Source organism: Dasypus novemcinctus, chromosome 5 (genome assembly GCF_030445035.2).
Source record: "Dasypus novemcinctus isolate mDasNov1 chromosome 5, mDasNov1.1.hap2, whole genome shotgun sequence".
Lineage (NCBI taxonomy): Eukaryota > Metazoa > Chordata > Mammalia > Cingulata > Dasypodidae > Dasypus > Dasypus novemcinctus.
This window is the reverse complement of record NC_080677.1, coordinates 80,773,216-80,787,557: the sequence shown is the minus strand read 5'-3', so window position 1 is coordinate 80,787,557 and position 14,342 is coordinate 80,773,216. Positions and strand designations below refer to the sequence as shown.

At 35.4% G+C, this 14,342-nt stretch overlaps 1 protein-coding gene across 1 annotated transcript in view; it reads left to right on the top strand.

Annotated features, from left to right (window-relative positions):
- SYPL1 (synaptophysin like 1) overlaps positions 1–12,146 on the top strand; it is a 35,889-nt gene extending 23,743 nt beyond the window's left edge. The window contains exons 2-5 of the mRNA XM_004467553.4: positions 323–444; positions 1,722–1,929; positions 6,629–6,820; positions 10,602–12,146. Coding sequence (XP_004467610.1) covers positions 323–444; positions 1,722–1,929; positions 6,629–6,820; positions 10,602–10,733 — 654 coding nt within the window. The 3' untranslated portion in view covers positions 10,734–12,146. The remainder of the gene's footprint in view (positions 1–322; positions 445–1,721; positions 1,930–6,628; positions 6,821–10,601) is intronic.
- Positions 12,147–14,342: the final 2,196 nt, after the last annotated feature.

Below are 14,342 nucleotides of genomic sequence, written 5' to 3'. Positions count from 1 at the left end.
CTTACCCCTTTTGATTTTGATACTAATAAATAAGTCTATCTCTGAATTTCATACCTAATATTTGGTAGGTATACTGGAGCATGAGCAAATGAATTATTATATAGCTCATATATTAATTTCTATGTTATTCTAAGGGGAAATAAAATTTGTTGAGAGTTAAAAATAAATTTTTTAATGTTTTTCACATCTAGGCTTAATTTGTAATTAAGAATCTCTAGAATGTTAGTGAACCAGTGTTTTAAAATAATCTATTGAGAGTTTTACTGACCCATATTTTGGGTGTAGTAATGCTTCTCCTTTTCTTTTGTCTCACTTTGTGTAGATTGCATCCATCTTTGCTTTTGCTACCTGTGGAGGTTTTAAGGGTAAAACAGAAATTCTAGTGTCTTGTCCTAAAAGTAAGGAAAATAAAACTGTTACAGCCACTTTTGGTTATCCATTCAGGTGAGTTGTTTGTTTTTACAGTTTAGTAACTCCTTTTGACTTATTAAGATTGCCAGCAGTATATTGGTCATGGAAGATAGAAAATTTTATATTGCATGCTCATTTGTAAGTGATCAGTGCTATTCAAACTGTGGTACACAGACCAGTGCTATCTGTAAACTGTTTTATTGGTCTGTAATGAAATTAGTAACAAAAGTGAGAGCAAGCATTTAAAACTTTTGTAGTGATTTGACATTGTTTTGACATTTATATTTTATCAGCCAACAACAAATTGGAAATTAAAAAACAAAATAAGCTCTGTCACCTTAATGTGAGAAGGCTTGAAGTAGAAGCCACCACAGTTTATGAAAATCCAGATTTCTCATGTTTTTGTAATTACTGAATAATAGTGTTATATATATTTTAAGACACATTGATATAAAATGAGGGGTCCCTATATTTCTTTTATTAACGTAAACCTTATTCTCTTGCTCTCAAACTAAACTGAATTTTTTTTTTTGACTTTAGTATTCATTGAGAAGTTTTTTGAATATGCCCTATGTTTAAGCCTGGGTGTGAGTCTTCTTCCACTTACTAATTTTCCTTACTTGGCCTCTCTGGACTCAATTTTTCTGTCCAGTTAATGTAAATATTACATTTTAGGAATTGCTTTGATGATTAAAATAAAATTTTATATAAAAGATATGCAGATAGCAAGTGCTTGATAATCATCAGTGCCTTTCTATCTCCCGACCCTTCTCTCTGTATAGTTCCTGTACAAGGAACTGTTACCAGCATCTTCAGTGATAAATACTTTTACCATTTATGGATGGGGAAAATCAAAGACAGTGTGAAGCTATCAACTGACTAGTCCAGGGTTAAAATGTCAATCATTTTTATAATGGGCTCTCCTGGTTCTAGTCACAGACTCTGCCACCAAGAATGGAGTGTCATGTCTCAAATTGTAAGCTACTTGGTATAAACCCTCTTGATCTGATTTTTTTTTTTATTGCAGGAAGATAATATCTGGTTATGAAAGAGTTTAATTCAGTCTATATTCAATCTATCATAAAGCATCATAATTTATATAAATCTTAGGAAAATTTCAATTTACTTAAATGTTTGAATTTTGCTTTATTTTTTTCCAAAACGAAAAAAGCTTATTAAATATTTAGAGAGCATTTTTTGAAATGTCATTTAGTATCCTGCTTACATATTTCTGTCTAAATATTTTAGGCTTTCTTCTCTTTGGTAGAGTCTAGTAATTCATAAATTTATTTGAGTCTTTTTTTAAACAGGTTGAATCAGGCATCATTTCAGTCAGCTCCAGAAGTAAACGTGTGTGATGTAAATTGGAAAAGTCATGTCCTTATAGGAGATTACTCTTCTTCTGCACAATTTTATGTTACATTTGCAGTCTTTGTTTTTCTGTACTGCATTGCTGCTCTTCTCCTTTATGTTGGTTACATGAACCTGTATCGGGATAGTCGAAAACTTCCCTTGATTGTAAGTAAACGCTTTATTTCTTTTTATACAAAAAATTCAGCTAAGTATTTAATTGAATTTAAATAGGAGTTTTCTTACACTGGAAATCAGAATTTTTGGCATAAGCCCAGTTCAGTATGCATGCCATGAAATTGAGTTTTCTCCTGTTATCATGTTTTAACTCCATTCTTTTTGCCTTTTCACAGCATTTTTTCTGTATTCAAGGGAAGGTTGTTTGGTTTTTAACTCTATTTTAATGTGGGGGGAAAAACTCAAATATTTTATTAAAAAATGGATATTGGGTTGAAAGTAGCAGAGAAATTAAGTAGGATCTCTACTTAATGAAATAGAATTTCTACTTTGATTTGAATAATTTGCTGACCATACCAGTAGTCTCAGAATTGTGTACCTACTTATCTTTTTTTCTCTTTCTCAAAAGGCCCCTTTATGCCTCTGCATTGCCTTAGGGAGCTTAATAATCTAAATCAGGGATCAGTAAACTATGGCCTACAGGCCAAATCTAGCTTGCTCCCCCCCCCCCTTTTTTTTCTTAAATAAAATTTTATTTGGAACACAGCCATACCCGTTCATTTATATATTGTATATGCCCGCTTTCATGCTACAGTGGCAGAGGATACATAGTTGTGAGAGATTAAAAAATATTTACTGTCTGGCTCTTTACAGACCAAGTTTGCCAACTCCTAGTTTATATTTCTAAACTCTTTAATTTGAAATCTGACCCAGATAATTCCTATATTCAGTGTTAGTGGCATCCGTGAGCTAATTTTGAATCTCTGAGATGCCAACAAAGGATTTGGATTTGAAGTTTTGACACCTTCCTTGGCTTCAGAGTCTACTGAGCTAGAAATAAAAATAATCTCCAAGATTTAATTAGTAGAATATACTGTAGAGTGTTGGTGACAAACTCAGAATTAAGCCATGGTTTTAAGCTGAACCTCTACTGCAAAATAATAACTACAGAATCAGTATTAGTGCTATTGATTTGAAATGAGAATAGAAGGTGTTTTGGGAATACTGGTCATTTACGTCTGTGAGAAAACATTGAAGTCTACTAAACACTTGTTACTTATTTTAAAGGGAAGGCCTTTTAAGTGAAGGAATTGTCAAATAAGATAAGTTTTATTTACTTACTTGTTTTTTGTTTTTGCTGCCAGGATTATAAGAATGCAAATGGTAAGTATGGAATAAAACAATCTTTTATCATTGAGATTTGCTAGTATTTTTTATGTCCGAGAAGAGATTCTTACATTGGTTCTTTTCAAAGGATATTTCTTGGCTATTAGATGACTTTCAAAAAGATAGACATCAGTTATTTTAAATTGCAATGGTTATTCAACAGGAATTACATATAGGAATCCATAACATCTGTAGACTTTTCAGGACTTATTTAAAAGGAGACTAGGAGATAGATATTATATATACTTTTTTTAATACTTAAATTCTAAATGAAGACATATTTCTTGATTTTTTGTCATTCTCTTAACAAATTTTTTTATTAAATCCAGCAATGAGCCCTTCTTATATTTTGTCCAGTAAACTTTAAAAATACCATGCTTCTTAAAGCAGAATTCAGACTATCGTAAACTAGATCACAATATAAAACTGACATAGTTGCTTCCATCAGAAAGTCAAAAGTAATTTTCCACATCAGAATGACCAGTTTAATGGTTATATAGATAGATAAGTCAGAATTAATTCCTTGAATGATTTTTTTGTTGTTGAAATATAATGGGTGTTTTTTTTTAACTGTAAAAAATCAGCTTCTAAATTAAATTTTGAATTCAGTTTTTAATTTAACCTTTGTATATGTAAAAAAGCTTTTTTGAGATACCCATATTTTTAAATAGAGCCAAATATGACACATTTAAGTACTCTTTGTTCTTGAGGACTACTTTTTATTTTTTTTTAAGATTTATTTTTTTATTCGCCCCCCCCACCGCAGTTGTCTGCTCTTTGTGTCCATTTGCTGAGTATTCTTCTGTGTCCACTTGTATTCTTTTCAGCGGCACAGGGAATCTTTTTGTTGTGTCATCTTGGTATGTCAGCTCTCCGTGCATGTGGTGCCATTCCTGGGCAGGCTGCACTTTTATCTTATGGGGCGGTTCTCCTTATAGGGTGAACCCCTTGCACGTGGGGCTCTCCTGTGCGGGGGACACCCCCGCATGGCACAGCACTCCTTGCGCACATCAGCACTACGCATGGGCCAGCTTACCACATGGGTTAGGAGGCCCTGGGTTTGAACCCTGGATCTCCCATGTGGTAGGTGGATGTTCTATCAGTTGAGCCAAATCCGCTTCCCTAGAGGACTACTTTTTAGCAATTTTCTCAATTCTGCATTGAAGTATTTCCAGGATTATTTTGATGGTGAAATTTTAAGTCTACTTTAGTTCTCTTTTTACGTAACACATTGTACTTTTTTTACTTAGTGGCAGGAGCCTCCAGGGTTCTAGGTGATATGTAGAGTCAGATATATCATAAAATAAAACCAAATAAAGATAGGTCATCCCAAATCCTAAAATTCTGTTATGAACTACGTCCTTATTTATTGGTAGGAGCACGGCTGCCACGGGCATCTGCAGATTGTGCACTACCCAACTCCAGGTAGCACTGTTAAAGTACCCACTTTTTTTTTTAAGGTAGTACCAGGGATCAAACCCAGGACCTTGTACATTTTTTTAATTAGACTGCTATGACTAATTCCTATCGAATTGTTTTTGGTCCTCTACTTAAAAGGCATTTACTAAACATCATCTTGACCAGATGGGCAAGCTATGTAGGCATAGCTTCTATATCTCATAAGATGCCACTAGTGTTTATCCTAAATAAATGACTAAAAGCTGACTGGCAAAATAATTTAAAATGAATCCTATTTATTTCAAAAATACTTCTGTGATAAGTTCCAAAACACATTTCTGAGCTTAGAGAGATTTTTGCTACAGATATGTAAGAAGCCATAGCCTTGAGTGTACTCATGTACAGAGAATGTGGCATCAAAAAGGAACAAATTTTGCATTATTCCCATTTGGGTCATTAATTTGAGGGAAGGTAAACAAGTTAATTGGTCATTAATTTGAAGGACTATCAGACAAGGGAGTTATACTTTATATTGTATAAATGCATACTTAAAAGTGTTACTTAAATATTTTAGATGGTACTTTTTAACAAGATTTTAGCTCCCCAGCAGTGTATATTGGGTAAGGAGAGTAAATGTGTTTGATTTTCCCCCTCTCTTCATCTTCTTAATTTAATAAGAAGCTATTCAAAATAGTAAAACCTTCATTCCTATTCTTGGGAATTCAATAAATAGCAACGGATTTAGTGTGGAAAGTTACTAGTAATAAGGTGCCTTAAGGGAAAAAAAATTTGGGGGTGGTGGTGTCTTTTTCTTAGTATAGTTGCATTTTTAAAGTTGGTGGTCATGAATTTAAAAAGAGAGAAGTCAGCCTGATTATGTGCTTTTTGCCATTTCATTATCCAGCTCATGAAAAATTATATTTAAAGTTTTGCCACAATAGTATGAGGAAGCAGAAGGGCAAGGGAGTTGAGACTTTTATGCAAGGGGTTATAATGAAGGCCCTTGTACAAAGAGGCAGGTGCTCAACCATAGAGCTGCATCCGCATAGGACCTTGAACTATAAACTGGTTAAGGAGAGAAATGAGGGCACACATGAGGTGATAGCATCAGATTGTAGGTCTTAGAGGGTGTATTAGTCAGCCAAAGGGACGCTGATGCAAAATACCAGAAATCAGTTGGTTTTTATAAAGGGTATTTATTTGGGGTAGGAGCTTACAGATACCATGCCAAAAGCATAAGTTACTTCCCTCACCAAAGTCTGTTTTCACTTATTGGAGCAAGATGGCTGCCGGTGTCTGCAAGGGTTCAGGCTTCCTGGGTTCCTCTCTTCCAGGGTCTTGCTTCTCTTTGGGTTCAGGGTTCCTCTCTTCCCAGTGCTTCCTTCTTCCTAGCCTCAGAGTTCCTCTCATCCTGGGGCTTGCTTCTGTTCCCTCTCTGAGTTTACTTCCTGGGGCACCAGCTTAAGGCTTCAGCATCAAACTCCAACGTCAAAACCCCTCCAACTCTGTCCTTTGCCATGCCTTTTTTCTGTGAGCCCTCCCCCAAGGGGTGGGGAGTCAACGCCCTAATGACGTGGCCCAATCAAAGCCCTAAGCATAACTTAATCACACCCAGGTACAGACCAGGTTACAAACATAACCCAGTATCTATTTTTGGAATTCATAACCGTATCAAACTGCTACAGAGGGGTCAAAGGATTTTGGGGATTGAGGTGCCAACTCATTGGAGTGAGTTGGAAAGAGAGATGATGATTAGAGAACAGAATGAAACACATTATGGAGGGATGCAGTTAACTGCTTATGACAAGATCTAAGGGGTGATCCTGGGAGTAAGTGGGTGAAGTAAGATTATGGTTATGACTGTATAAAACTTTGGTTTCTAGTATAAAATCTCAGACTCCCAAGGAGCTGACTGAATCTTGTTTACTGTTGAATATTAGGCATTATGCTAGTAATATTGAACAGCAATAATTACTATGGTGACTATGACCTTTTGTTACAAGGTACATCATGAAGGCCATTTTTCAGTACCATAGGTTTTAAATATAATCTCAGTTCCTTCATCATGGATTTGAAATTGTTTTTAAATTGACTCTTCATTAACTCGTAATTATTTTTGCTTTAGGACTTCATTGTTACTCTTGTTGCCACTTTTTTGTGGTTGGTGAGCACTTCAGCCTGGGCTAAAGCTCTTACAGATATTAAAACAGCTACTGGTCCCAGTATCATTCAGGAGCTTACGCCTTGTGCCAAGCCTCAAGAAGTGGTGTGTTATTTTGCCTCTGTTTCTAGTATGGGATCCCTAAATGTATCTGTGGTATGTATACACTATTTCTAAAACTGTTTATTTTGCTTATTAGAAAAACCTTATTAAGAAAGCACTATCTTTTAATCTCTGGATGAATTATATATTGGGTTTTGTTTTTATTAAGAGTTACCAGAATCTTAGTTACCATATAGTGTTTACCTTTATAACAGTGAAGGAAAGCTTATGAAGTAAATCATTACTTGTAAACAGGTTTGAACAAGATCAGGGTTGTCTTACTTTTCATTAAAATTATTTGGCAGGACTTTTCCCTGAAGGCATTGTTGATAGTCACTAATGTACAGCCAGCCAGATTGAGGGGCTGTGGCAGCGCCACCCATGCGCAGCCCGCCAAGCCAGCACCTCTTTGGAAGCTCACCCTTGCCACAAACATCTTCTGGGTGAGAGATAGGTGCCTGTACCTAACCTAACATTGTCTTGGGTCCCTTGAGTCTGCTGGAAATGTCCTCACAGCCACTTCGGTCCACGCTGCTGCCAGCATCATCCATACTGGTTGCCATGGCCACCTCCTACCGCCCTTCTGCTTCTCTGTACTTGGCCCTCTGCAGGAGCCCCCCTGTCTTGTCACTCCTTAATGATAGCTCTCCAGGGGCTTTCCATTGTGCTTCCCTCTCTGAGGCCCACATTTCTCTGGACGATCTACACCAGCCTGCCTCTGGCACCACCTCATACCACTTCCTCCCTTGCTCACCCACCTGCACAGAGACGCTAGTCTGCCCCTTCCCAGACATTGCACTTTGCCTGGTGGCCTCGGAGGGCTGATCCTATCTTTCGGGTGTGGCATCAGTGGGCTCTCTGCAGAAGCTCCCCTGTCCTGGGCTGTTTGTGCTGGCAAAAAATTAGACCAAGCTAATGACCGTCATACAGAAGTGATGGTCCGGGTGGCAGAGCAAACACATCTGATGCATTTCACTTCCAGTGGAATTTATTCTGAAGATTCAGAGGAATGCTAAAAAAAGGGGAAAAAAACTCTAAACTCTTAAGGATGGATTCAGTGCAATCCCTGTCAAAATCCCAGCAGAGTTTTTTGCATAAATTGGCAAGCTGACCTTAAAATTTTTATAGAAAGTCAAGGTGCTCAGAATAGTCAAAACCATTCTTGGAAAAAAACCAAGTTGGAGGATTTTACTTCATGATTTCAAACTTACTTTAAACGACAGCAATCAAGACAGTCTAGTACTGGCAAAAAGGATAGGCATATTGACCAATGGAATAGAATCAAGATCCCAAAAATAAACTTTCACATCTACAGGCAGCTGATTTTCAATAAAGTTGCCAAGACAGTTACATAGACAAAGAATCATCAACAGAGGAGGCTAGAACAAATGGATAACCAATGTACGCCATTGGATACTGTACACAAAAACTAACTTAAAATGGATCATAGGCCTAAGTGTAAGAGCTAAAACTATAAATCTTTTCAAAGAAAATATAGGATAAAGTCTTCATTCCCTTGAGTTAGGCAAAGAATTCTTTGCTATGGCACCAGATACACGATGTATAAAAGAAAAAAAAACATGATAAATTGGATTTTATCAAAATTAAATTTTTTCGTGCGTCATAAAACACTGCTATGAAAATGGAAAACAAGCCACAGACTAGCAAAAAATATTTGCAAATCACGTATCTGCTGAAAGACTTGTATCCTGAATATATGAAGAGCTCTTGAAGCTCAAAAGCAGAAAGAAAAATAAGCCAATTATGAAAGGGCAAAAGATTTGCCCAGACATTTCACTAATAAAGATAAATGAATGGCCAGTAATCCCTTGAAATAACTACTCAACATCCTTATTAGGAAAATGCAAATAAAAATCATAGTGAGATGCTCCTTCACACCCATGTGAATGATGAAAAAGATAGATGATCCCAAGGTTTGGTAAGTATGAGGCAAAATGGGAACCCTTACACATCACTTATGAGAAGTAGAGTATATAGCCACTTTGGAAAATTTTGGCAGTTTTTTAAAAAGCTAAACATAAACTTACAATGTGACCCAGCAATTCTACTCCTAGGAATCTACATAAGAGAAATGAAAACATACTTCCACAGAAGGACTATGCAGATGTTCATAACAATATTCATAATTGCTAAAAAGCTGTAAATAACTCAAATACCCCTCAGCTGGTGAATGTATAACAAAATGTGGTACCTCCAGTGCAGTGCTATTCGGCATTAAAAAGAACAAAGTGCTGGATATGTGCTACAACATGGAAGAACCTCAGAAACATCAAATGAGAAAAAGCCAGACATAAAGGCCATATATTGAATCAGTCCATCTTTGTGAAATGTCCAGAAAAGATAATTCTAGAGACAGAAAGTAAGCCTGTGGCTGCATGTGTTTGGTGGTGGGAAGGAGGAAGGACCGCAAGAGACATGCAGAACAGATCTCTTTGTGGTGATGGGAAGATTCAAATGCTGGTTAGTTGTGATGGTTGCACAACTCTAATTTACCTAACAGTATACCTTACAAAGTTTTAAAAAAAAACAAATTTTGTGCCCGGCATTGTGCTAAGGGTGTCACATTCACATCTTGTTTAAAATACCCTGCAATTCTAAGAGTAATGTGGAAGGTGATATTATCTTCATTTTACAACTGGGGAAAATATGTGGCTAAGAAGTTAATTTGCCTAAGGTGAAACAACTAGTAAATGGTAAGCCAAAGGTTGAACCCAGATCTGACTTTAGAGCCTACTCTGCTAGTATATGAAAGTAATATTATTATGGTCTTTTAAATAATCTGTAAGATTTAGTTAATACATATGAAGCATCAAATATTACTTAGTCTGCTATTTTGTCAAACTGTAAATAATTTTATTAATATATATTTCAAGAGAAAGCATATGCTGTCATTAATACTGAGTATGTTAGATTGGGGAGGGGTCTTTTCAAAAAATAATTTTTCAGTGGTTGAAGGCAGCATGATCTTGTAAAGCAATTTTCCCACATTTTTGTTTTATGACTTTGTAATATTATAAAAAGTCAGATTTTTGCATTTATGTAGACAGTGATTTGAGTAGGACAATTTCAGAAATGTTTGGTATACAAATATACACAAAACATTTGGCCTTCAGTAATTTGGTAGTACTTCCCCAAGCTTCTTATCACACTCCTCATAACTCACCATTCTTACATTTATAAAGGAATCTATCAAAATAGGGTAGCTTCAGTTTATTCAGCTCTCAGACTTTCTTTTAAATTGTCAGGTTTTTATCTGGGGAGATTAATTTCTTTTAGGTTGACTAACGTGGAATGTGATGTGAAGTTCTTTTGTGACTCCTTTTCTCTTCCTGGCTGTAACCCTGGGGGTAAGGAAGATGATAGTAGGGGAAGAAGGGAGGGAAATAAGGAAATGTAGAGGGAAGTTTATAATCTTTTAGAGTAGGAGAAAAGGGAAAGTCCCAAGAGAAGGAAACATGGATTCCTGTTGTCCTCTTCACCCAAAACACTGATGTTCAATACGAAGTAATAAAAGGAGAGTTTTAGTTGCTTTCCTCATGTCTGATCCCATCTTTTTGGTAATAATGAGCATGCAAAAGTAAAGCTTGTTATAGTCGTGATTTTATATGTTACAGATATATAGAGGTTTAGCTTTATTTCATTGGGTCTATTACATTGAAATATAGTCTTCCCTTTTTATGCTATTTGTATATAGTGTTACTTTAAATGAAATAATGTGGTACTGCCTGGAAATGTTAGATATTTATAGTAAAACTAAGCTGGATATGAATTTTTAAGTAGATACAGATTTTCACATTTATTTTCTTTTTCATAGATCCTTGGCTTTCTGAATATGATACTTTGGGGAGGAAATGCTTGGTTTGTGTACAAGGAGACCAGCTTACACAGTCCATCAAATACTTCTGCCCATGGTCAAGGAGGTATCCCACCTCCTGCCGGAATATAATTAAAGAGAGAAATGCACTGTGTGAAATACATGACCTGTTGCCAACATCTTGAGAAGCATTGTTTGTTTCTAATAAAAGTAATGGCTTTTTCAATAAATTGGTGGGTTTAAAATTTTGCTGCTTTTTTACATAAAGCCTGTGCCTTTCCTTGAAATTTGAGATGTAAATGTTTTCTCACATACAAATTTGAAAGTTCAGGGGCCTCTTATGAGAAGATACACATTTTAAATGAATGATAATTTCTTCACTAAGTTTTTTGCTTTTCAAAAAGTTTACACCTTAAGCCTTAACAGATACCTTTACTCGGAAAAGAGTTATATTGTGATATCATAGTAGGAACAAAAGCTTTATTTGGAATATACACTACTGTACGTTTGTACAGATCATATATCTAAGATCTTTGTTTAGGAAATCTTGATTACATAAATTGTAATTTAGAGAATGTAGTTAGTTCAAAATTTATATCTGAACATTGTTCATATCAAATGAAAGATTTTAAATTGCAAAGACTGGGTATATGTTTTATTTCTGTTTTTCTAAATGACCTGTAGTACTTAATAGGTGTACTAAAACTATCTTGTGCAGGGAGTTGGAAATTTTGGATAGATATGTAGTTAATTTAGTAATACTGTCGTGAGGTGTAAGCTTCCATTATGCTGGTTGTTTAATAGGCTAGCTACATTAGTAGAAAGAACATGGATCAACTAGATATTTTTTTATGTGTGGGCATTACTCTTTGTGATATTTGTTCTCCTTTGTTGCTCATGCTACTTAAGCTTAGGCTGTCTAGTCTCCTTGCAAGTAGAGTGAAATAATCTACCTTTTTTGGCAGACCCCATTTAGAGGGTTAAAAAAAATTAAGATTACCTTTTACTTTGGAAACATTTAATATTTACAGTCAATGAAGTTACTATTTTGAGTTTAGCATTGATATTGTGAAAATAAATGCTAATCAGATTTTAGTTTCTTAATGTTCATTTTTACTTTACAAATGGATGATTAAGGAATTATGCATCATAAACAAAAGAACCTAAGTGAGCTATATTATGGGTATACAGTCTGTATTCTGAGTTCAGGGCTCATTCACGTGTTGCTTCCTAATCTTTTTGTTGTACAGGAATCCGGATTTCCTATTCTTATAACGTGATTGTTTATATGTGAAGCACATCTTACCATTGCCTTATTTTTGTTGCTTTTGTTCATGACAAGAATTGTCAATATAAGAATGTATATCTTTTATGCAACCAACTGAATAAAGAAGTTGAAAAAATGTGCTGATTGTTATATTACAAAGAAACCATCTTAAATGCATGAGCAATGTAAAATGTGACTGCTTTTCAAAGCAGGAAATAGAGCATCACAACAGTTTTTTCTAAATGTTTGGCAAGGAATAAAACAAAAAATGCTTTGGAGGCCCTTGTTCTAGTTTGTGTTTTTCTTTCAATTTTATTTTTAAAAAATATAGCTTTCACGTTAAGTTTTCCTGATAAACCTTTTCTGATTGTCCAACTAAGCAGCAAAGATTCCTGATTGAGAGTGCATGCTCTGGAGCCAAACTGCCTGATTTTGAATCTTGACCTCATCTCTTATTAGCTAGTTAGTTAAACTTAGGTAAATTACTTAATCTCTGTATGCCTCAATTTCCTTATTATAAAATATGGGAATAATAAAAGTCCTGACTTCAAAGAGTGTTACAAATATGAAGTAAGTTAATAAAAGTAAACTCCATAGAAGAGCAGATACCCTATATATGTTAGCTATGATTATTACTGACTTTAGAGAGCATCTAATATAGAGATTAACCTGGAGTTCATGGGGCTGGAGCATGGTAGAGGATAAAAGGGAAGGGGAAACTGGTCTTGGATGAAGGGATAGGACAAACTTAAGGGTTACCTAGGTCTCCCTTTATACTCAGAGAGTCCTGAAAGTTTTGATGTGTTTGTCTCCTGGAGGTAAAATTTAATAAGATTAATGACATTAAAAAATAATAGCTCGGTGGTGGACTTGGCCCAGTGGGTAGGGCGTCCATCTGCCACATGGGAGGTCCATGTTTCAAACCCCGGGCCTCCTTGACCCATGTGGAGCTGGCCCATGTGCAGTGCTGATGCGCGCAAGGAGTGCACCCCGTAAGGAGAGCCGCCCAGCGTCAAAGAAAGTGCAACCTGCCCAGGAGTGGCGCTGCACACAGAGAGCTGACACAGCAAGATGACGCAACAGATTCCCGTGCCGTGGACAAAGAAGACGCAGCGAATGGACACAGAACAGAACTGGGGTGGAGGGGGAGGGGAGAGAAATAAATAAATCTTAAAAAAAAAAAATAGCTATCATAAATAGAATATCTAGAAAGGAGTCAGGTCTGTTGTCTTTTTCACTCCCTGCTCTTGATTCACCATTACAGGGTTAAACAGTTTCACAGGATAATTTTTAGGACCAAAGCAATAATAGCTTTGACTTACTAGATCATAGGTAGTAGAGAGTTATTTAGAAACAGATCATCACTCATTACTAATGTTTGTGAATTGAGGTTACTTGGATAAAGTAATTTTTAATCTACCACAAATGTTGGGGGCATTATTGCTTGTTATGTTTTATATGCTTTAAAATTAATTTTTAAATTATTTCGCCACCACCAGATTGAACAGATGTTAACATTTTGCTTTATTTGCACCAGGTTATTTTTTAAGGAAATTTAGCCTTTTCCTTATTGAGGTTCAGTTAGATTTTTCCCACCTCTCACTATTACAAATAGCTGAAGTAAACTTCTTGTGAAATGTGTGAGAGCTTCTCTTAAGACATATAATTGGAAAGTGGAACTGTTGGTACATGAGAAACAAATTTTCATTTATAACCTAGGTATTACAAAACTGCTCAGCAAAGTTTTTTTTTACCAATTTTATCAGTGTAGGAGTGCCCCATATTCTTGCTAATTGTTAATGTTACTGGACTTTTGCCAGTCTGATGGGTTTGAAGCAGTTGATAAGCTTGATATTGTTTTAGTTTGTGTTTCTCTGATTGCTGTTGAGGTTGATCTTTTTCTGTAGTCATTGTCCATTTAGGTTTCCCCATGTATCTATTGCCTATTCATATCCTTTGCCAATTTTTCTTTTGTGGTGTTTGATTTTTTCCTACTAGTTTAAGGTGCTCTTTTTTTAAACTGGATACGAATCCTTTGAAATTAATATGGGTTACAAATGTCTTCTCCCTGTTAATGCTTTGTGTTTTCACTTAATGATGTTTGTCATTCAAAAGTTTTTGGGTTTTTTTTTTTTAATACTGATTTGTCTATCTTCCTCATGATTTATGCTTTTTTGTATCTTAAATGTTTCCCTTCTTAATGTCGTAAATATATTAATCTAAATTCCCTTCTGAATCCATGAGTTTTGTTTTTCATTTTTAGTTCTTTAAGCCATCAGGAATATTTTTATATAGAGATATAATTTTTATTTTCAATATTCATCCCCAATTTTCATAGTACCCTTTAATAAAAAGTTCATCTTCTATTCAGATTTTTCATATGTCAAGTTCCCATGGATTTGCCTATATGTACTGTATCTAGTCATATACCCTTTAATTGGGTGTACCACCGCTTTAATTGTTATATATAGCTA